This window comes from Pollicipes pollicipes, unplaced genomic scaffold (genome assembly GCF_011947565.3).
Source record: "Pollicipes pollicipes isolate AB1234 unplaced genomic scaffold, Ppol_2.1 Scaffold_4295;HRSCAF=5057_pilon_pilon_pilon, whole genome shotgun sequence".
Taxonomy (NCBI): domain Eukaryota; kingdom Metazoa; phylum Arthropoda; class Thecostraca; order Pollicipedomorpha; family Pollicipedidae; genus Pollicipes; species Pollicipes pollicipes.
Genome location: NW_023596461.1, coordinates 27,035,478 through 27,059,680, shown reverse-complemented (window position 1 = coordinate 27,059,680; position 24,203 = coordinate 27,035,478). Strand labels below are relative to the sequence as shown.

Genomic DNA, 24,203 nt, shown 5'->3' with positions numbered 1-24,203 from the left:
CCAATGTGATGTGTATTTACTGCAGATTGATTAAAGTAAAGTGGTCACCGCCTGCTATTACACGTAGGTGCCTGTGGTCACTTACGATGTTCAAATGGCACTTCCAAAAAGCTCACCGACATCTCGCCTCACCTCAGCCTACTCAGCAATTACAATGTCCATCCCCCAACATCCCTCGCTCTCGCCAGCTGGAGACCTGTCACGGTGGTGGTACCGTCCTGTCCGCCACTGCCAGGTACGACGCCATGGCCCCACAAACAATTCACGAAAAACGTCCGTAAAGCCTCCTGTGTTGCATGTTGCATCGCACATACCACGCTTCCTACATTTGGACCGCATCGCAAAAACTTGTTCTCCAACCCTGCCGCTCCTCTGTGCTGCTCGCGGTTTCGACGCTGGAAGCCGACTCCTAACTCAGGAGGCTCTATGCAATCCTGCGGCGGTATGCTGTCCGCGCTCTCGACGCTGGAGGCCGACTTCCAACTCAGGAGGCTCCATGCAATCCTGCGGCGGTATGCTGTCCGCGCTCTCGACGCTGGAGGCCGACTTCCAACTCAGGAGGCTCCATGCAATCCTGCGGCGGCATGCTGTTCGCGCTCTCGACACTGGAGGCCGACTCTCAACTCAGGAGGCTCCATGCAATCCTGCGGCGGCATGCTGTTCGCGCTCTCGACGCTGGAGGCCGACTCTCAACTCAGGAGGCTCCATGCAATCCTGCGGCGGTATGCTGTTCGCGCTCTCGACGCTGGAGGCCGACTCTCAACTCAGGAGGCTCCATGCAATCCTGCGGCGGTATGCCGTCCGCCACCTCCGCCGTCGCTCGCCGAGTCTGCAGCAGCTGCCGCCAATCGGCACGCCGGCTAGATCGCGGCCGCACCTGGATCTGACCGGGGTGTATTTCCGGCCGGGTGGCTGCAGACGGCGGGCCTCGTGCTCCCCGGCACGCCGCGGCCGCTCGGCGCCATGTGGCTGCCACATGCCGCCGCCTCCGTCGATAGCCGATACGGCAGCCCGGTGGTCTGGGGCAGCAGCCGTGTCTGCACTGCCAGCTCGCCGCCGCCGTCGCTGCATGCCGGGTCTGCACAGCCAGCTCGCCCGCCGCCGTCGCTAAATGCCGGGTCTGCACAGCCAGCTCGCCCGCCGCCGTCGCTACATGCCGGGTCTGCATTGCCAGCTTGTCCGCCGCCGTCGCTACATGCCGGCTCTGCACTGCCAGCTCGCCGTCGCCGTCGCTACATGCCGGCTCTGCATTGCCAGCTCGTCCGCCGCCATCGCTACATGCCGGGTCTGCACTGCCAGCTCGCCGTCGCTGTCGCTACATGCCGGGTCTGCACTGCCAGCTCGCCGCTGCCGTCGCTACATGCCGGGTCTGCACAGCCAGCTCGCCGTCGCTGTCGCTGCATACCGGGTCTGCACAGCCAGTTCGCTCGCCGTCGTTGCTGCGTGCAGCGGTGTCACTTTCTAAAATCGGCATAGGCTTCCAACTTCCTGAATCCGTTTAAAACATCCCTGGCTGCATGGCCAGGTCTGGCAAAGGAGTCGTCACTTCACTGGCAACGGTGAGGCTCGCTGGTATTTCGCGCTGAAAATCGGCGAGGCTGGAGAGGGATGAGGCACCATCACCTCACTGGAGGTGGGTGAGGGACCATCACCTCACTGGCGGTGGGTGAGGGACCATCACCTCACTGGCGGTGGGTGGTGCACATCATCACCTCACTGGGGGTGCGTGAGCGACCATCACCTCACTGGCGGTGGGTAAGGCGTCACCACCTCACTGGCGGTGGGTGGTGCACACCATCACCTCACTGGCGGTGGGCGAAGCACACCATCACCTCAGTGGGGGTGGGTGAGGGACCATCGCCTCATTGGCGGTGGGTGAGGCACCATCACCTCACTGGCGTTGGGTGAGACACTGTCACCGTTGGGCAGCAGCCTCAGTCGATGGAACACAGCGATACTCGTAATCTGCTCCGAGCCACCCATTAATGAGAACAGAAAAATGCGTGTAATTCGCCATTAGTACGTACATTCCACAGATCGTTACAGGCTAGCTGCCAAGGGTCATTATTGCTTGATTACCGTTGAAGCCACTATCCACCAAGGAACGGGGAACAACAGGATCGGCCTTATGCGATTAGATTTTATACAAATACTTTTGCTACCGATTTTTGAATCGCGTCTGGCATCGCATTGCGAATGTTTGATATATATATATATATATATATAGATATATATATATATATATATATATATATATATACCACAGTCGATGCAGATGGCAGCGCTACTTTCATTTTGCAACGAGGAGGTAAAAACCGAAAAACAAGAGAGTTAACGACGAGCGATTTCAGGGCTAATGAAATACGCTGCCCGTGATTGAATATGCCAACCAAGGTGCATCCGATACCTTTAAGATAGGCCTGACTTTCCTAGTGCTAACATGCCAGCGCGCTGCGCTTCGTCCTGGCTACCTCGGGACGTTCTGGCCCCGAGACCACCGCTGAGACGGGAGAAGGTGACATCGCCGGCGCGGCCAAACACCCGGACCCGAGACCACCGCTGAGACGGGAGGAGGTGACATCGTCGGCGCGGCCAAACACCCGGACCCGAGACCACCGCTGAGACGGGAGAAGGTGACATCGCCGGCGCGGCCAAACACCCGGACCCGAGACCACCGCTGAGACGGGAGAAGGTGACATCGCCGGCGCGGCCAAACACCCGGACCCGAGACCACCGCTGAGACGGGAGAAGGTGACATCGCCGGCGCGGCCAAACACCCGGAGCCGAGACCACCGCTGAGACGGGAGAAGGTGACATCGCCGGCGCGGCCAAGCACCGCCGCCGTCGGGTGAGCGGTGGCTGAGAGGCCCCGGGACTGCTGCCCGCGTCACCATGTCGGTCACCGACGCCAGGAATGGCGGGCAGAGCGGCGGAGCGGGCGGAGAGAGCACCGTGCAAGGCCGGTATGTAGGCTACCGGCTCGGGCTGACATATTGAAGCCCGCGGCGGCGGCGCGCTGATTAAGACCGCCGGCCATCAGGCTAAACAGGGCCATGCCTATTAAAACAATTATCTAAATAGGCGGGCTGATGGTGAGATAGGGTTAACACCACGTATTTGTTTTCTTGGCGCGTGTGTTAAATCTGCGAGGGGCAAGAGCCACCCCGCAGTGCCACCTTTGAAAGAGCCGCGTACGCAGATGGTTCCGCCCCTCATAACGCCGATATTGGAGTTTCAGTTTAGCCGCCGCCGACGCAGCGTGCATTAATGGTGGTCTAGGGAGGTGCAGAGCTTTTTAAAATGGATATCATCAAAACGTCTCTAGAATTGGACGCCGTCCTTAGCTACCCCATATGTTTGAACAGAATGACAGCAAACTGTGATGAACACACACCAGCCGCCGGACCACCTCTCTAGCGGTCCCCGACCCAGGGACCCACCTCACCACCGGTCCCTGACCCGGTGTGACCCGCCTCACCAGCGGCCCACGACCCGGTGTGGCCCACTTCACCAGCGATCCCTGACCTAATGACCCACCCCACCAGCGGCTCCTGACCCGGTGTGACCCACCTCACTAGCGATTCCTGACCCGGTGTGACTCACCTCGCCAGTGATCCCCGGTCCAGTGACCCACCACATTAGCCGCCCCTGACCCGACGTGACCCGCCTCACCAGCAGTCCCTGACCCGGCGTAACCCGCCTCACCAGCAGTCCCTGACCCGGCGTGACCCGCTTCATCAGCAGTCCCTGACCCGGTGTGACCCGCCTCACCAGCAGTCCCTGACCCTGCGTGACCCGCGTCATCAGCAGTCCCTGAACCTGCGTGACCCGCCTCATCAGCAGTCCCTGACCCGGCGTGACCCACCTCTCTCCAGCTCCCAGTCGGCTTCGGGTCGGCGTTTCTCCTCGGGGCCTCGGACCAGCTCAGCCTCGCTGCCCTCCCGGCTGCGCTTGCCGCGCGGCCTGCCTGGCCTGCCCGGCCTGCCCTGTTGGTTGCCCATGCACGGCCCCGGGGGCTGCGCGCCCCACCGCGTCGCAGCCGCGCACTCCCTCGCCGACGACTGCCGCCGCCGGCGCGCCGCCAAGCTCGCCGTGGAAATATTTGGCGCCGTCGACGATATGTGAAGTTTCCGTGGCCGGCTATTTTAAAGTGGTCGCCCCCGGCGTGGCTGCGCGGGACAGCGTGGCCATGCGTGCCGGAGTGCACGGTGATTCAGTGCAGGAGTATCGCTGGCTGCAGTGCAGGGTCACCCCAGATGACGCGGGGCGATAAGAACATCAGTCACATATAGACAAGGAAGAGAAAATGTGTTGAAAGGAAGCCCCAAAGAGTTTCTGTTGACGGGGGAATGTTAGTATTGTGTAAATGTCGGTAGACGTCGCTGTAGCGGCTGTTGTAGCTGTGCGGGCAGTAATCTGCGCAGTTGCCCCGCTAGCTGAGCGAAGAGAAGTGTACCTGTCTTCAATAATGCTTCGACTCAGGGCATCACATGTTACCTCACAGCAAGCCTTTCGTATCGGCTGGTTTTGACTGCGGCGCTTTTAGCGCTGACCGACCAACTGGCGCAGAAAGCCAGGAGAGGCTGAGCAACAGCCTGCGCAGTTCAGTTATAAGCATATTTCGTTCTGCAAACGCTGGTTTTCTCTTTCCTTGTCATATACCAGAAAAGTGAGACGGATAGAATAGCCTCGTCTGGTCTACATTGAAACAGTTTGCCTGGTTTACATTAAATGCATTGACGTCAATTATCACCAGATGTGTGTATCACCAGTGTATCACCTCTCCTTCCAGACGCCGCCGTTCCGACTATCCGATTTAATGACAAAGGCTGTCGCTGACAGGCATCGAGTTACCAGTTGCCACGAATATTTGATGCCGGTAAGTCACATATAATTTGTACGAAACAGACTCAGTCTTCTATTATCTACCCTTTCGCCTAAGTTTTTCAGTTCAGGGATTTGGTATTTTTCAGGTCGGTGCCAACAGATCTAGTGAATTTGATCTTTCAAATGGCATAACTCAGTTGTGTGTTTATATTCCGCTACTTTTTAACCTTGTCACCATTTCAGTTTCCTGTATGGTTTGTCATTACCTCAAAACATCCAACAGCATTTGCTAGGATGACAGAATGTCAGCTTATTTTCAACACATTATCCCCGAAAATATTTAAAACAGATACCCACTCCGCCGTCTCCCCCGTCCATTTCAGAATGGATGTCTGCAGCTGCCTGCGTCGTAAAACTTTAAGTCACAGCGGCTAAGGATGGTGCATTACCTTTTGGCATGGGCAGCAAAAGGCAGCTCAGCGTATTGAGCAGCTGAGAACAGGAACGCGATTCGTTCCCAGAGCAACACTGGCATCCAGCCTGGGTGTTCCTGCAGCTTTAAAAGGGGGTGCTTGAAAAGGAAAGTGTTTTTCCTAGGGGTTTTGAACTGAAATAGCCATTTGAAGATCATTTTTTGCAGTTGATAGCCTTGCTCCTCTTAACGCTTACATTCCTCAAGTTTCTAAGCTACACGCCCGCTAAGATTTGCGGACTATTTCGCGGAGACTATGTTGAAGTCATCCAGGCATCCATGACGCCATAATGACGTCACTCAAATCCTGCCATTTCATGAGCCATGCAGCGATCAATGCCCAGAAAGATATAATTGTCGAGTCGTTCATATCCGGCGTTAGTGAGTACGATTTCTAGATAAAACGGCCGTCAACTGGCTATCGATCAATGCTGTGCGGGCTACGCTGACGTGATCAAAGGATAACTTATTAAGCAGTATGTTCGCCTAGCACAGATATTGTGTTGTCTAGAGCATTATTTTCCACTTAAACGTACACCAAGTCTCATGCTTGCTTTGATATCTTCAAATGTAAAACATTGCGCGTAAAGGGTGCGTCCCTCATTTGAGGATATTGAGGCCAGCATCACGTTTGATGAAATAAGTTTACTTGTAACCATTGGTATACTTTTAGGTGGAAAAGATGAAATATTCTCACTGACACATTATTGTCTGAAACCTTCTTCCAGCGCTCATATGACAGCGTTCACTTGCAGTATTTTAATCTTCCGATAGGTGGCCGCAGCAGAGGTGATGTGTGTGTTAAGCTAAATATTGTTAGGTGCTCTAGTTTTGGCCTTTTCTCGTGGTGTTCTTGTATGTTTCCACAAAAGGTGTTAACCTGTATCAGCATGCTCTGAAATAGGGCTATTCTTGATTTGTCCGATTGCAAGTTTTATTTTCGTGATCATAGGGAAGAATAGTCAACTGCTTGCATCAAGTAGCACAAAAGCAGCACAAAACATATTTCGTCGCATATCTGCAAGGGCCTTAAAGCGCGGCGGTTGGAACTCATGGTCATGTTGTCCTGCCCCACCGTTGTCCATTCTCCTTCATCGGAGTGCCCCGAAATGATCATTTCTCCAAACGACCATTTATTCGATCATGATAGATTTTGTCCGACCCCTCTTATCTCTGACTTGCTTTATCATGCATCCTCGCGACGCCCTGCTTAACCGGGGCAGCCTGCATGCGTCAGTCACGAGTGGGCCGAGAGGCCCCCTGGAGGGGACCCCGACCTGGTGCTCGGCGCGCACACTGAGGGGCTCTTGCGCGGGTTAAGGTTCGGCGGTTTGCTACCCCCCCCCCCCCCCCCGGCATATGCATTCCTGTCCCAATGTAACCCGGTTTCCTTCATCTCATAGCCAGCCATGAAATGATCAAATATTAGTCGACAGGGCTCTGACCTAGATAACACAAAATCCTGGTAGTCAGGAGGCTTAAGAGACTCAGAAGGCAGAAGACAGAAAACTACAGGAGACTTTGCTTGTGGTGCTTTAATCTACAAACAATACTCTCTCCTGTTGTGGCTACTGGCCAGGGAGCTCCTGTTTCTCATCGTCATTTTCGTCGCCTTTCGGTTCGCACTCGTTCCAGACATACACCTTTCCACTTAGCTTTTGTTGTCCTCTTCGCCGCCCCCCCCCCCCCCCCCCGCACTATTGGAAAGCTTGGTATGCGCAAGAATGACGACACTGACTCGGATTCGAACTCGTCATCTGTTATCTGCTGCTCCCCGAATATATACGATGGAAGGGCCGTTAACCCCGCTTTGGCTGCCACTTCACCCGATGCCCTTCACGCGCCCCGGGCACATTTAAATTGTTCACACACTTCCGCCACGGTGTCTGAACAGCACCCATCTCCGCCCAGCGCCTCTGGTTCCCACTCTCGCTCGACTCTGAGTGTTTGCCCGCTCTGGTGCTGACCCACGCTCGATTATGACTGGTGATCATCACGCCTCTGAGTGGATTCGCAATCCACTCGGCTCTTACGCTCTCGTGCAACCCTGCGACGGGAACGTCTCCTTCCGAAAAAATCACTGTCCTTTGGCAATCGAAACAAATTTAAGCTACCTGTGGTAGATGCGGTCTTGAAAATGAGGCACACGCAGGTGGGTTACTGGCGATCAAAACAACCTCTCGTGCTCGAACCAAGGCTCTACTCAATACCACCTAACTCTGCAGCAAGAAAGTGAAAGCTGCTTTTCACTTTGCAAGGAGCAACACCACAGGTACTGCCTTGGCACCAGAGCTCCGTTTCATGACGAAGGACGAGATTCTGGCGGAGCTCAGAGCTGAAAATGTTTGTCATGTTCGACGACTGACTACGTTCCGAGATGACCAGGGTCCGTCTCGGTTACATCAAGCACACAAATCCGGCAATCTTTTTCGCTCGAGCCGCCCCTGGCCAGGCATTCTGACTCACAGCCCTCCGCGTCCATCCATCTCCAGGCTGGCCGGCGTTCCAGCTCTCCGGCCACGGACGGTAGGCAGCCGGGTCCCCCCAAACACCACAAGGATGGCTCCCCCCCCCCCCCCCGCCGCCCACCACAACACCTACCGTAACACGCCAGAACGAACACCGCCGGTCCCGCCCGCTAGTGAGGGTGGCAATGAGACGGCCTTGGTTTGTCCCGTTCGGCCCATTCCGGCACCAACCGGTGCTGTTAAGTCCATTCACCATTAAGTACATTTTGTCTTACATGTGGAATTGTCGCGGCGTTTTATGAACATGGTCTGAAATGCAAGCAGTTTTTGCGGATTAGCTCAAATTATTGTCAACGTACAGGAGGCTTGGTTCCATCCTACCGACCCATATAACTTTAAAATGTCGACGGTATTCCTTACGTTGCTGTGGTGAGACGGGCGATGAGCCTTATTGGTGAAAAAGAGTCTTTCCTGTCACCAATGAAATTTGGAACAGCCTAAATCCTTATTTGAAAGATAATTTATCAGAAGCAATCGCAATATAACTCTGAAAGCGATAAAACACAATTGGATATTAAGTGCATTTCATCATAAAACAAAATGTTGCGTTTTGGAAGCTGTATTTGCACAACAAAACATTTGCTGGCTATGATAAAAGTTTCCGTGGTAAGAGCGCAGATCTAAATGCATAAGTGGCTGGCACAGCGAGCTTAAGGCCAGTGAGTACATCGGTTCGGTTCAAACCCAAGACGTCGAATATATGGAGAAAGGCGAGAACATTCTTGTCCAGCGGCCGGATCACAGCTATGACTGCACTGTCTCACAACATACTGCGGCAATGCTAGTGCAGAAGGAGTTCTTGAGCGGTTTAATCAATCGGCCATGAGAAATCACTATCCATCGCTTTTTTATATCAGCTGTACACTCTGATGTTACTAATTGTGTTACCATAAGTTGAGAATTGCTACGTTGTGTCGTATCACGGTTACGGCGTTGTCTTTAAATGCAGTGTTCGAAATCGAATTTCATAGTTTTCCGTAAGCGATTTCGGTGCACGGCCCCGTCCTTCTTAAGACGTCAAAACGATATTGAAGATTATAATTCATAGGTTAACACGCGCCCGGGTGACCGGCTGGATATCTTTCGCTCGGGGGTCAATTTAACCCTCCCTCGAGATTTCAGAATCTAAGAAAGTTACGCACCAAATTTACACGGTGTAATGACGTGTACGTGGATTCACTTAGATTAAAGTTTAAGGTTCCTAGGTCATGATATTCGGATCAAATAAGATCAAACAAGGTCAAACTCCATAATGGTCTCCACAGTGCCTCCAGAACCTAAATAACTATTTCTAAGCAAAAGGCCGCATGCTCATGTAAGTTCAGTGACCATTTTTGACGTTTTGAAGGTCATGGTCACCAAAATCGTACAAGACTACTCTAAGTTTTGCACTTGAATAAGCGACAAAGATTACGCTAAGTAGTATGTTCCTAAAAGCAAAAGGTCGACCTGGGCCATTTTAGGTCAATTAGCCATTATGACCTCTAAAGAGTTCATGAAAGATGCATAATGCGGTTCCTGCTATCATAAATTCGAAATGAGCACCAGAAACTATTCCATACAGCAAGCCCTAGAATGAAAAAACAGGTTGGTTTTGATCTTGGTCTGGCCTTCATACCTGACCTTAGTTCAACGTTACTTGTTCATTCAATATTTGTGTTGCCCAAGAAAGCATCTCAGAGATGTATGGCTCCGTCCAACACTTCGTTGTTGTATCATATTGAACGATTTCCTAGAAATGGACTTCCCTGAAACCATGGCCTGACTTTGACCTAGCATAGATCAGCGATCTTATGGGGAACATCTATATTTTTATTTTAAATTATCCTTTATCAAATTATCTAAGGCTATGCAACATTTGGCGTGGCTACGCCGGGTCGTTCGGAAGCCATTCTGGAAAAACCTTTGGGGGGTCAATTTGATCCTTCCGCCCGAGCGCGTGTTAACGTATGTTTTCCATGCTCTAGGTTAGCGTTTGAATTATTTGATTGGCTCTTAGAAGTGTTTCCGATATCTTGTTTCCAACGCGAAGCTGGCTAGAAGGTATACATCCTGTACAATATAACGCTTATTGCTCCTGGTACAGGATCACACTTTTGTTCCTTTAGGGCGTCATGCTTTACTGACCCTTTCATCGTACGAAAATTTAGGCTGATTAGACTGACTGACTCTTAGATTGACTAATTGACGGAACCTATATTATCAGGGCTGTGTTGCCTTGGACAGCCCTATTAAGATGCCACCACTTCCATCTTGGACACAAACTGTTCAACCCCTGAGTTCAAGCGAAAGTAGGTCAAGATTCTGGGTGCCTTGGCTTTCTGTCTCGCCGATAAAAGAAACCAGCTTGTTACGAATGTACAAGTAGGTGTGCCTCAGCACGGGCCGTTTCTCCCACTTCAACTACAGCCGTGCTGAGAAGCATATAGATAGGTATCCGGCGTACTCCACCTAGCCTCAAAACATCGGCGATGAGCGGCGGCGACGTCTCGTCGGCGCCGAGGCCTCCCGTCGGCCCCGTCGGCCGTCGTCGCGCCGGGACGCCGCCCACTCGGCGTCGCCGCCGTAAAAATAGCGGCGCGCGCGGCGGCGGCCGCGGCCGCGCGTCGTCTCCACCCGCCGGCCGAGCGCCCCCGGGCAGGTCAGCTGACCGCCGCGCCGCCGCGTCACGACCCGGCCGGCGTGGGGGGCGGAGCAGGGCGGGGGGACGGCGCGGCAGGGATGGGAAGCAGCGCTGCCGAGGCGAGGATGGCGGCTGGCTGGGCGGCGACGGAGCCAGGCTTGACGGGCGTGATGACTCGAGGTGTTGAGCATGAGGTCGTGTGCTGGTGTAGCGATGTGTGGGGAATGGGTCATGGGGAACTAGTGCTGGGATAGTTTGGAGCTTGCTCTAGGACTTTGAAATCTCCTAATTGAAACGTGCTCGAGGATCACTTAGTATCAGCGCATTTTCTTGTTTTATCAAGTCACAAAATACCTTCATGACTGCACCATCGTATGCATAGCACGCATTGGCATACACCTTCGAAATTTGGGGACACGCTGCTCTTTCGGCCTCCGGAGAGCTCCAGTGCAACTCTCTATATATGAAAGTGGTCAACAAGCGCTGCACAGTCTATGTAAGTTCTGCTGTTCGTCTACCTCGCCTCCGGTTCACTGGCACACACGGTACGTCCGAAGTCACTCTTGTATTGGGCACTAGTCACAGTGCAGTCAGTCCCGCAGGCACGTTTGTTCTCGCGCCGGCGGCTCTCAGACTCCTCTGCCTTTGTAACCGTCAACTCTCCTGGCCTCGGCGGCCGCGTCCCTCGTATGGAGCGCCTGGGGCAGGAGGAGGAGAACGCGAGCGCTTAGGCGGCGCTCGTTAAAGTGCGCAAACATGCACACTGGCCAGCTGATATGTGCTTTCTAACACCTGACTTCGCGATTCGAGCATCCATTCTTCACTTAGAAACGTCGTTCATAAGTCCAGTCGCCGTTGCGTTCGTGTCTGCTCGTGTCGTTGAGTGACGCCGGTGCCCTCTGCCGGCCGAGCAGCCGGCCGAGCACCGACAGCCGAAGTATGGCGTTTATCCGTGTGTCGCCTAACCGTTTCTGAATTTTGGCTAATGTTCTTTCCCACGCCATCGGTGAAGCCGGTGCCAACGGATGCGAGTGAGTATGTACGAGCTGGGCGAGGACTAGGTCGTAGGTAGACCACCGCCCGGAATTTACAATATGCTGAAGGCGCATTGTCCAACGGCGATAGCCATCTTGGACATGCCTCCTCCAGGAACGTAACGTGACTTGATCACACTTCCATTCCGAATGTCCTGGCACTGCCCGATCAAATATTCATTCGCGTTGGAAATGATCGAATCCTAGCATTTTGTAAAATATTCCTTAGTATTTTAACACCTAACGCGACGGTATTTCGTGAAAACTCCCTTTTTTCATATTGTAGTTGGCCACCAGTGCATTGGTAACTATGGAGGTTTACAGCACCCTGATGCTATGTGGTAGGCATTGATAGGACTCATACAGCCGACCATATCCTGCCCTCCTTTGAGCTTTAGCACTGCGTTTTACATGATGCTCATTTTGGAGGTCGGCGTCCTTTTTATCAGGAGGACGGTGCTCATGAACACAAAAAGTCAATGTGCTGTTTTGCGTGCAGATAAATACGTCCCCGAGATATTACAACAAATTATCAAGTCTACCAAGAACAACAAATATTTTAACCTTGATGAAGTGACCTGTGGCGGGGGCATCACGTTACGGGCCCCACACAACCCCTTGACTGCGGCACTGACCTTTGCCAATAATGTGCCTGCATCCCCCACCCTCTGAAGCCCCAGAATTCTGGGATCTCATCCCAGGATCTCATGAGTATGGGGCCCTTTGGGATCCTGGATCTACCCCTGAGATCCAGGCGCATGTTTTGTCCTATTAATAATTCAAAATGTCGATACTGTGCAATCTCAGAGCCACCCACTATACCCGGATTGTGTAATGATGCCTGGTAGCCGGAAGTCAACGACTGAAGCTAACAGCCATGACAAGTCCATGTTTCATACGATATACCGGCCAATTGCACAGCAGCTAAAGGAATGATCAAGTTCTCAAATCTAGGGCATGGTCAATAGGGATCTAGGCTGCAGCTGAAATAGAAGTGAAAATCCTAATGCATACTTGATCTAATTGGTTTTAGAGGCTCTGATAAAACAGCATACAAATGTTGCCAGAGTGTTGCCTCGCAAGCACCCACTTGACCCCATTTGACACCGGGATGGGACGTTCATGTCTCAAACCAATGCTACGAAGCGGACTTCCTAGATGGCGGTGCGATCGGAGGCCTGCATCGTCGGAGCAGTTCGATCGTTGACGCCTGGAGGAGTCGATACCGATGGTAGTGCGTCAGAGGAGACGATGACGGTCGGTGGGGTCCGTGCGGCGTTCCGGTGCTGACCTGCGTGGGTGCTAGTATGGATGCGGTGTGCCGGCGAGCGCTGGTTGTCTGCGGCTGGCTGTGCCTCCTGCAGCCGGGCCTGGCGGCAGGTAAGCTATGCTCCGATCCGCACCGGTCACGCAGCCTCCGGGCCACCGGTCATCCCGCCTCCTGTGCACGGACTGAGAGGGCGTCAGGCCGCTGGAGCCTGGCCGAACTGCCGGTGGAGCCGCGCCGGCCGGCTGGAGCCCTGAGGCCACTCCGCAGCGCGAGCGGCCCGGGTCGGCCTCAGCCCGGCGACGGTGCGTCCCTCGCTCTCCGCGCCGCCAGACTCTCCACAGCTGGACGGCTGCCCTCTCGCAGCGATCAATACGTAGTAAAGAATCTGTTTAGGGTCGGATCCGCGACCGCCGAGACTCCCACGGCCAGACTGGAGGGCGGGCGCTTGTTGACTGGGCCACCGCTCGGGAGAACGGTCGCCTGCTTTGAGGTTAGACTTTTGGGTCACGCGCCGGACGGAGGCTCATTTGACCCTGTTATGTATCAAGCCTTTTGAGGTCTCGTTAAACTCGCCGCATAGTAACCATTGATGTGCAGGCAGATTCGGAGAGAACGTGAAGTCAGCGAAGTGTTTTCGAATTGTGTGGACAGCAAGATATTTATATCTGTATTGGTAGAATACGAATATGCGTGCGTTCACAGACGACCGCGACGTGGCGTTTACTGTATCCGTCATGATAAGGGATGAATCAGAGAAAAATTGGTTTGCCTGTGGCAACAGTTGGGAATAGACGAAGATGTAGAAATTGGGACAAGGCAGTGTTGGTGATCTCTGGATGATTCAGATATCATAAATGTTGGATAGGTCAGGGATCGTGCATGTTGCATTTTTTCGGGATCATGGATGCTGGAGTGTTCATCGGTCGTTCAGGAATTTCTTAGCAATCGGTAGTCGCAGGACGCTAAGCTGAACTGAATGGTTGTCCTAATGCCAATGATGTACGATGGGACTGTGATGAAAGCAATGAAGACACTTAAGCTCTGATGGCTGGGGTTGCCATGCATTTTTCTTCGTTACCTTTTCGATTGTACAGCTACGTTATGTTCGCCTAAGTTTATTTGTATTATCCTCGCGGCGTACGTGCATCATGTGTATTATGTTTCTGGCCGTTCGTGTCTCAGTTTACAAATATTACGTACATTGCCCAATGTTTTGTGTAGATGTATCGGCGCACGTTTGCCGCACCCAGGATTTTAGTATCCAGCGCTGAGGGTGGTTGCAAGGAACGAGACGTTCAAAGGAAACAAAACGGTGCTGCATTTTTTCTTAAAGCTTAGTCCTGCATGCAGCTAGACTCTTGGATTCGCGTCTTAGATTGTTCGTTATATCCTTCCTTCGAGAAGTAATCCCTATGCATGCGGTCTCTGATACTGAACTGGCTTATTGTAAAAGGTAACGCTCAATGTTCCTTTACATAAAACAACGCAGAAGTATACCAGCAAACGCAGGCCGTTACATTGGGGCGGTCCTGCTGGCTGAACTATTAGCTGGCAGACATGTCAGTGGCGTTTGCGACATGTCGAGGGCTTTTCGATTTCGGGCGTGTGGAAGGCAAAGTCATGGCCAATTGAGATTTTTGTGGTCCTTGCTGTCATGTATCTGTGCTCTGTCGCCCACTGCCGTTAATATCCTACTGCAAAAGAGCAGCGCAATCACAGGCCCTGACGAACGCAAACGAACCATGACAAACGTTTAAAACAGAATAAACTTACCAAATAATCTTGTTTCTTATCCTTCGAAAAGAATCCGCCCTTCCCCTCCCCCTTTCCACCCTCCCCCAAACTGGGAAGATTATGCTTAAGATCAGCCTCACTTATTTCTTCAAGTGCACTTGGCTGTTGCGCATTGCACTGAGCATTCCGACTAGTAACGTTGGGTGCTGCTCTGAATGATGAGGCTCCAAACAATTCTGACGGTATCTCCGCGCGACGAGGAGCAGCCGCTGCAGCAGGGCGATCAAATTCAGGATGACACGCTGGGGGAATCAGTACGCGATGCAGCGCTGCCCCGAAGGCAAACGAGGCGAAAGGCATTCGTCGGCTTCATAAGTGTTTGTTGCAGCCAACCACTTTAGCCAGGCTGAATGGCATTGCTGCGAGTTATTACTGTGCTGAAGCACCCAGCTTTGGATACAGCCCCGAATTGTTATGTGGTTACGCAAAATTCAGGTTCATGCTTCATAATGACGGACAATTGTGTGACGTGGCCAGTCGCATTACCTATGCATTCGCTTGCATGTCGTGGCAGCATTGCTGACTGTATTGGTCATTGTTGTACACATGACAATAGCTTGTGCTTCGGTTCTCATGAGGCTTAACAACACCCGGCCACTTAGTTCTGCCCACTTAGGTCCTGGCAAGCATCAACATTCCAATTTGGTACTGCGTTTGCACTTTCTGTTTGGTACGTAATTCGCATCTGGTACTGCATTTTGCATTTGTATTCATAACAAGTTTTTCAGAAGCGCAAGCATGCACAGTATCCACAACATAATGCAGCGTGACTTTAACTGTATCGGTCTTGGTGAGAAACAATGGAGAAGAAGATGTCCAAGCACAGAGGGAGATGGGGGTGGGTAATGAATGGGACGAGGGATGAGCGACAAGGGTAATGGAACGAACTGCTGTTTAAGAGCCCGCTGTCACGATACGCCAGATCCAGATACAAGGATTGGGTCAAGGGTAACGCATTAGGATTTCGTGGGCAATGCAAATAGCAAACACAACGTGGCACTGGTGATTGATTACGCTGTTGGGCTTGGAGTGACGTTTGGCAATGTTTTATCTTGGATATTTTTGTTGTGTGGTCAATCCACTTATTACAAGTATCACAAGCACCGGGCAATATTCCCCGTTGATACAATCCACCTGCCAAGACCACCGTCCATGGAAGCCCACGCCACAGGGAGCACTAACTCAAGAGTTGCAGGCATGTTAGGCAGCTCATTTAGCATTTTTATTGTTTGACGAAACCCGTGACCAAAGGAAAAAACGTCTCGATAAGATATGAGAGATATTGTGTTGAACTAGCATCCTTAACGTCTGCATGACTTTTGTCTGTAAGGAACGATGGCATTGACAGTTTGGCAAACGATGGCATTGACAGTTTGGCAAACGATGGCATTGACAGCTTGGCAAACGATGGTATTGACAGCTTGGCAAGCGATGGCGCTGGCAGCTTGTCAAACGATGGCGCTGACAGCTTGGCTAACGAGGACGTAAAAGAGTTCAGTGGTGCATATTGGGGCCCGTTTTTACATTTCAGTTTGCCATGCCCAAGACCGCTTGTGTCCATAGCTGGGGATCCTCGAATAGTTCAAACCCTGCGAGGAAAGCAAACCTGGGTCTCGATTCGTGCAGTTGGTTTCGTGTGTTGCTAAACAACTCTTGAATTCAGTGTTTTTCATTAAAACGCCGTTCTCTCAAGAATAATGACTGGTCCCGCTGCCTCTGATTTAAAAGGATGTTATTTAAACTTCGACAAACCTTACTTAGTTTTCATCAAGCTGGACCAGCGCAGAACCATTTGCGCCGATATATCGATTCAAATTCATAAGACGAGTCGGTGTCAATTTTCGAATCATCAAATGGCAGATATGCATCATTGGACGGGATGAGACCAGTTGCGAGCGCATTTGGTAATCGCCCTCAGTTGGTAATCTTGATTCCCAGGTTTTATCGCAAGTGATTTACGTTGTACCTGAGATTGACATGTGACCATTATTGTGACAGTTGACAACCCCTGAGGTTGATGGACATGTGACAGTTTAGCTACAACCACGTAATAAGCCTACTTAGGTTTGCGGTGTGATAGGCGGACACGGTAACTATAAAACAGCACTTATAGCCTTATTCCTCATAGAGTAACTAGGACATGGTGGTTCGCTGACGTTTTGATAAAAGTGCGACGCATGTAACTCTGCATTAACGTTATGCTTTAATGAAGTGACGTAATGTAGTGACGTAATGTAGCCCCGTAGTCCTTGATTTGCTCTCAATGCCATGTTCGTGTCAAACCGGACAATGTATTGCGTAAAAGCATGCCAGGCAAGGCAAGAGGCCTTTCATTCCGGTTTCTTAAGTATGGATATAAGATGGACATGCCTTTCCCTCTGACGCCACATGTCCGTAACCTTTGTGACTTACGATTCTTTCCGATCTCAGCTTAATTTCTCAAACATTGCTGTTAATTTAAATGGCATGTGAAACAGGGTTTATCAAAGATTCCAACGAGACAAATGAGTGTAAGCTTACTGACGGCTCAGGGGGTTTCGGTGTGACTCGTTATTTTAAACAGCAAATCTACCTCTGAACGAATCTTTCCTCATGCGAGAGCGTCATTTACGCCTAGTTTTGGGAGCCCTGCGGTCTATGCCTGTTCCGTTATATATGATGATGGGATGGTAGGGGATGGGGGATGATGAGAGGAGCGAGTCCCTCAGCCTCATGCGACAGCACCTATGTCAACATGAGGGGCGCTACCCAAACCCCATGGCTTGAGTAAACACCGGTGATGAGGTCACTGGGGCTGAATCACCATCTGTACCGCTCTTCCCCTCCCCATCTTCTGAATCCCTCTGTCTCGCTCCCTCTCCCCCTCCCCATCCTCTACGCAGCACCACACCATCGGCGTTCTCGCCGCTTGACGCCCGCCCCCCTGTCCACCGTGATAGTCTGTGGCGCGCAGAGCGTGAGGAGACAGTGGCGTGACACCCGACGTGACCGCACCGACGTGACCACCCCGCGGTCCGACACCTCGCGCCGCCGCATGACGCCGCACTCATCGGACACTGCTGATTGCCGGCGTAACGACGTCGCGTGCAGGGACCGTTTACCGCCGGCCCGACGCTCCCCACGCGCTCGGGTTGTGTGCGTCCCGTGCGGTGGGAATAGCTGGAGCTCTGCCTCCGGGACGGACAGGAGCGTTCTCGTGTCCAGTACTGATATTGTGAGTCTCTGCTTTGATCCCAGTCCTTCACATTGTATAATGGAAAGGGGATGGAAGTAAAGGACCTCACGGGTATGATTTCCTGCACCCAATCCACTCCCTACCCATGGGGCTGTGCCTCTTCTCACCCGCCACCCGTTCGTAACCAGCTATACCCGCCTGTTACCCACCCCTTTGCATTTTCCAGCTGTTATGTTATAAACTTTAGGAAATTTGAGAAACATCACGGATCTAAGCTTGTTCTCCTCCATCGATCATTGAAAAATTAGTTTGGATTGAGTTTGTGCTGACTAAAACAATTATAAGCACTAACACTGTGTGACGTTTCATGCTTCTTCTCGACACTTCGTAAATGTCGTATCCGTTTCGTAATGCCTTACCGTAAGCATAACCGCAGGTTTATCAAAGTTTGCATCCAGCCTAACCTGTTACCCATTTCATATGGGTACATGTGGGTTACTCAGGCAAAGAAGTTATTTAAATGGAAATATCAAAATGTAAACGATGATTAGATGGTTATATGCCTACGCTTGCCTGTGTAGACCATGGCCATGACCATGACAATGTATTCTGAACAGCGGGATAGCTGAGGTGTAACATAGTATGCAGTGCTGAATGCGGACGGTAGGACCAATAGCATATAGATAATGAGCAAGGAATTTGCTTTTGTATAGGCTTAGCAAAATAGCAAAGTAGTATGGCATATGCTTTCTTTACCGTTTACGCAAACGGTGTGCTATGTTGCCATGTGCGTGTGGTGGGACCAAAGCTGCTCCCAGTAAGGATCGGACCTCAGACCTCATTGGCTCTTCTCGATTATAATACATCACTTTCAAGAATTGTGTACCGTGTCTGCCAGGAGACACTCGAATGTGGCACCCACCTCGGTTCTTGAAAAGAGAATTCTTCGCGCAGGCAATCACATTTTAACAGTGCTTTGAACTTTCTCCTCTGACTTCACTCTTCATTCCACTGACTACATTGTACGCCAAATGGGATGAGTCACATGTTGGCACAGGTTTAGTCGTCACATATGCGTCTCAATCCACTAGCATAAGCAGGCACCAGCTAAGGCTCATCCATACCAAGGCATCTAGATCGTGGCGCGTGCACGCGCCTGCTCACAGCTTGACGTGCCATGGGTGGCCCGTTTAACGGAGCTGTCGCCGGCCGCCGATCCCGGTGTCCCCCCCCCCCCCCCCCCCCACCGTCCCCGGCACCAGGGTGGCACGCAAATGGACCGTGGCGGCGGTCGTTTGTCTCGGCGGTGATAATTCGTCTTGGAAAAATTAATGTCCAGCGTGGGAGTGGATAAAGCGATTTTACCTAGCGCCCTGAGCGTCGCTCAACAAGAATCTGCGAACAGGAACATACTGTGTATTGTTTAGAGTGATGACCGAAAATAAAAGAAAGCACATACAGACACATAATGTTGTACATCTAAGGTGTATGACATGGCATTTGTTAACATAATGTCTGTGACAAAAAATACAGATGTAGCCAGGGCCAATATCACCAGAGGTATGGACTTTGATTGCATGAATTTGATGTGTCGCGACTTTCGTGTGTTATTGAGCCCATTTGTGAGGAACATTGTGTACGAAGGTAAGACAGTCGTAGTAGCCTTTGTCCTCGGGAAAACAGGAGAATGGAGATAAAGATGAGATAATATTTATTTGTTTACATTTCGGCAACATACCTTTATCGAACCGAATGGCATCGGTGAGTGATTCATTTTCGCGCATTGATAATTCATAAGGGTTTTTTAATTCACTTCTGTTATTCGTTTCGATAAAGGCATGTTGCCGAAATATCAACGTATCTATATCTCCATTCTCCTGGTTTTCTCCGAGGGATGAGCCTATTAAGACTGTCTTTTGCCAAGACATTCCTATGCACCCGATCACATCGACTGAAGAATGAACATATATTTGATATTACAACAATTGTAACCTTCCCTCCCTATTAGGCCGAGCCCCTAAGCCATGAGAGAAGCAGGGATTTCCCACAGAGGGCGCCAAATCAGGTCACAGGAAACCCTCGCAGCCATGGGTCTCCTCTCCGCCACCAGAGAGACCCTTTTATTCGTTTGGGGGCCTGTTCGACCATCTTGTTGTTCGGGGCTCGAAATCCTCTTTGGATGTATCGACCGAGGAGGGGTGGATTGGGGGGGGGGGGGGCGGGGGAGGGCGCTATGTTTTAGAAGTCCTGCAGTCATTTTATATTGCTAAAACCCGCAGAGGCCTTCGGTCCGAGGAGACTGTGCTTCATCTGGACGCGATCGGAATGGGCCCCAAAAGCTCTCCTGGGTTGCATCACTGGTCGAAATAGCATTTGAAGCCACGATTTCAGCCATGCAGTTGTATCGGTGTAGTAGTCTCATACTAGAAACGTACTCTCATGATATGTCTAGAATATCCAGTAGCTCCGGATCCATTAAGCTGTTTCTTATCTGCCGATCTTGATGACTGAAGTGACAAAAGCTGACCCGGAGGGTACACATCCTGTTCATGAAAATAACCTCACGTTACAGGTCATATCAAAGGAAGCAATTCTGTGAACATTGCCATTATTTGCACACTCACTCACACTAAATGCGGTTCATGATTGAACTAAATGAAAAAGCTAATAATAAAATCATATGGGTAAATGATAAATCAAAATGTAAGTTCGAAATTCCATGATCAGTCCTCATTTGTTTACTTATTCATGGTACTATCCTGTGAGAGGTTCGATCAGAAACTCTGGATGTTTTTCCAAACGTTTTTTCCGAACACTTTTATTCATAGACTGTGCTCTTGTTGTCTAGCATTGAATGTACAGGGATGTATGTGCAATGCAGTTAGCTGCATTAAATGCACCTGCTTGCAATATTCGTGTTCAGTATGTGTGACGTCAAAGCCTTACTTGATCAAGGGATCAAATGTAGCTCAGCCTCGACCAGACGACGGGTTTTATGGGACCATTTCAACAAGCACTGAGCAGTTATAAACTGTTTGTTCTATGCTCCTGCTCTGCTGATTGAAAGTCATTTCATTTTACAGCAGGTTAGCGTGACTTTGTCGGCGGAAAGCTTCCTGTATTTCGGATTTTATGTCACGACCAATACATCTTGTGAGGAGGCTCTAAAGCACAAAAGTTCAGCTAAAGACGTGACTAGCCGTCATATCGAGATGCGCAGATAAAAGCCATAAGAACTGTTGGTCACGAAATCTCGTGTTTGACCATCTTCAGGCCGAGGGTAAGGGCGTGGTGGTGGTGAGCGCGATGGAGCGAGTTCCGATGGCATCGCCGACCCGACCACATGTGTGAACTAATGTGACCTACATGAAATGAGGATAAAGCTCAATAAGTATATGTCACAAGCTGTGGCTCACCGTGAAGTCGTGAAGCCGTGGCTTGTATAAATGCTATTTGTGGAGGCATTGGGGCTTTCCTAGGGTGACTTTGTACTTCTCGTTAAGCATTGTGAGCTGATGTCAAAGTTTATCACTTACAAATAACAGGCGGAAAATGACCCTAGCAGTCGACGTGCCGACAGACACCAATACCTAGGTAACCTACTTGCACACTCACAATCAAGCTGTTGTCCTAGAGAAGCAGGCATGAATATTAACTGCATCAATATCCAAACATTTTCTGCCGCTGATCTTTTAGAGCCGGCCTAGGAAGAACCACATTTTCGTACGCAAAGTGTACTGAATACTTGTTGACGGTGCTGACAGTTCCAAAGCACGTGAGCTTTTTATTTGAACACTAATAATGCGAAAAACACGGGTATTAAACGCTCCGTACTTGTAAATCGCAGGTCCGAACCAGCAGAGTAGCATAGTGTGATAGATGGATAACGTAAAAGAACTAGATGAGAGAAAATTTTAATTTCGTTCGCTCATAAGCTCGCATCGCCATTAATGTGATGATACACTACACATCCCACGACGTGGACTGAGAGGAAAGTGCATCGAATCATAGGCAAAATGGACTCAGCTATGGGTGAAAATTATCGGACAAAATAAAACAAAATGCATATTGTTTAGACCGGTGAGAACCAGGACTTCCAAAATTTCAAATCTTACTGCAGATAGCACACTACATTTTGATTGGTCATATTTTGAAATTCGGAGCAAGAAGTTGCTCAGAACTTTACTGGACGTACCAATCCACGCTGCGAGGGTCATGTTTTGACATTTGGTTTTGGCAAGCTTCCCGAACCCATAGGTACCTACGGAGCGCTTGACGTTGGTACCTACAGAGCGCTTGACGTTGGTACCTACAGAGCGCTTGACGTTGGTACCTACAGAGCGCTTGACGTTGGTACCTACAGAGCGCTTGACGTTGGTACCTACAGAGCGCTTGACGTTGGTACCTACAGAGCGCTTGACGTTGGTACCTACAGAGCGCTTGACGTTGGTACCTACGAGCGCTTGACGTTGGTACCTACAGAGCGCTTGACGTTGGTACCTACAGAGCGCTTGACGTTGGTACCTACAGAGCGCTTGACGTTGGTACCTACGGAGCGCTTGACGTTGGTACCTACAGAGCGCTTGACGTTGGTACCTACAGAGCGCTTGACGTTGGTACCTACAGAGCGCTTGACGTTGGTACCTACAGAGCGCTTGACGTTGGTACCTACGGAGCGCTTGACGTTGGTACCTACGGAGCGCTTGACGTTGGTACCTACGGAGCGCTTGACGTTGGTACCTACGGAGCGCTTGACGTTGGTACCTACAGAGCGCTTGACGTTGGTACCTACAGAGCGCTTGACGTTGGTACCTACAGAGCGCTTGACGTTGGTACCTACGAGCGCTTGACGTTGGTACCTACGAGCGCTTGACGTTGGTACCTACAGAGCGCTTGACGTTGGTACCTACAGAGCGCTTGACGTTGGTACCTACAAGCGCTTGACGTTGGTACCTACGGAGCGCTTGACGTTGGTACCTACAGAGCGCTTGACGTTGGTACCTACGGAGCGCTTGACGTTGGTACCTACGAGCGCTTGACGTTGGTACCTACAGCGCTTGACGTTGGTACCTACGGAGCGCTTGACGTTGGTACCTACGGAGCGCTTGACGTTGGTACCTACAGAGCGCTTGACGTTGGTACCTACGGAGCGCTTGACGTTGGTACCTACGGAGCGCTTGACGTTGGTACCTACGGAGCGCTTGACGTTGGTACCTGGAGCGCTTGACGTTGGTACCTACGAGCGCTTGACGTTGGTACCTACGAGCGCTTGACGTTGCGTCTGCCACCGTCTGGGCCTGCGTAAGCCAAAAACGTGCGCGGACAATTGTAAGCGTGCGATTCGCAAAAAAATTCATCGAGGATAAGATATGATGTATCGCCAGTTTAAGGCTATACTTAATGCGGTGCAAAAGCATGGAACATGTAACATTCAGTCCGTCCGCAGCTTGCGCGCTAAATAATTTGTCAGATCATTAGGCTTACGTCCAATCCTTGAATAATGGCATTCAGTCTTCGTTGTTCTGCACTTTCGCTGCCGTGGCAACCGAAGATCAGGCTGCTGTTGCGGTGGTGGCTTGCTTTACTCAGACGCATTCGGTCAATGTGAGAAGCACTAAGGTAGGTTTGCCATGTCACAACGCAGCTACGAGAGAAAGTTGTCCATAATGCGTAGTCTTTTGGATTGGTAATGTCTGAGAGGATCTGTGGCAGGCAGAATGCTATCCCAATATTGTCGTCTCAAAGTCGGTTAACTAATGCTGTTATTCCTAAGCAAGCTCATGGTTTAACTTTCATTCACATATTAAAAATGCATTGATTGACGATCATTAAGGTATCTCGCGCATTGAATGATTGCTATTCAGGCACCTTCTTTCAGGATGAAATTCCAATCCACTCCAACATTGCAAATGCAAACCGCGTACCACTTTACCTTCCTGCAAATTTGAAGTCCCACCCGCCAGACTGTCAAAGCTAGACATATGTAAAGACATAATTTCTATCAGTTCAGTGCTTTGCAAATGTTTAGCGTAAACCGTAAAAAAGTATAGAGACAAATTTCTTTACTTCTCAATGTGTCATTTAACCTCTCATTTTGTTTTAATCTATTGATGTTTGTCAACCTTAAAACGTTATTAAATTCATTTCCAACCCTTGTCTTTTGAAGCCCTTTGGACCCAGATCATTAAACCCACTTTTTAATGCAAAATGTCATCATCTATTCTTCTCATCCTTGCTTTAAACGACATGCTTGCACATATTTGACATGAATGCACTGATCCGACTGAGCAGGTGCCGCGCTGTACCGACGCTGTTGAGGCGCACGTTCCGCCAAACAGCTGGCCGACAGCCTCTCACCAGCGCGGGCCCGGCCGGCCCGGCATCGCGGCTGGCGGGCAGGGCACGCGGGCCGCAGCGGCGCACTCTCCGTGCCTGGCGTGGCGGGAGTGACGGCTGGCTGAGCCCCGGCGCCGCGGGCCG

At 50.9% G+C, this 24,203-nt stretch overlaps 1 protein-coding gene across 1 annotated transcript in view; it reads left to right on the top strand.

The window, feature by feature from the left end:
- The first annotated feature begins 12,736 nt into the window (after positions 1-12,736).
- The window catches only part of mmd (disintegrin and metalloproteinase domain-containing protein mind-meld), a 111,593-nt gene continuing 100,126 nt past the window's right edge, over positions 12,737-24,203 (top strand). The window contains exon 1 of the mRNA XM_037220420.1: positions 12,737-12,864. Coding sequence (XP_037076315.1) covers positions 12,792-12,864 — 73 coding nt within the window. The 5' untranslated portion in view covers positions 12,737-12,791. The remainder of the gene's footprint in view (positions 12,865-24,203) is intronic.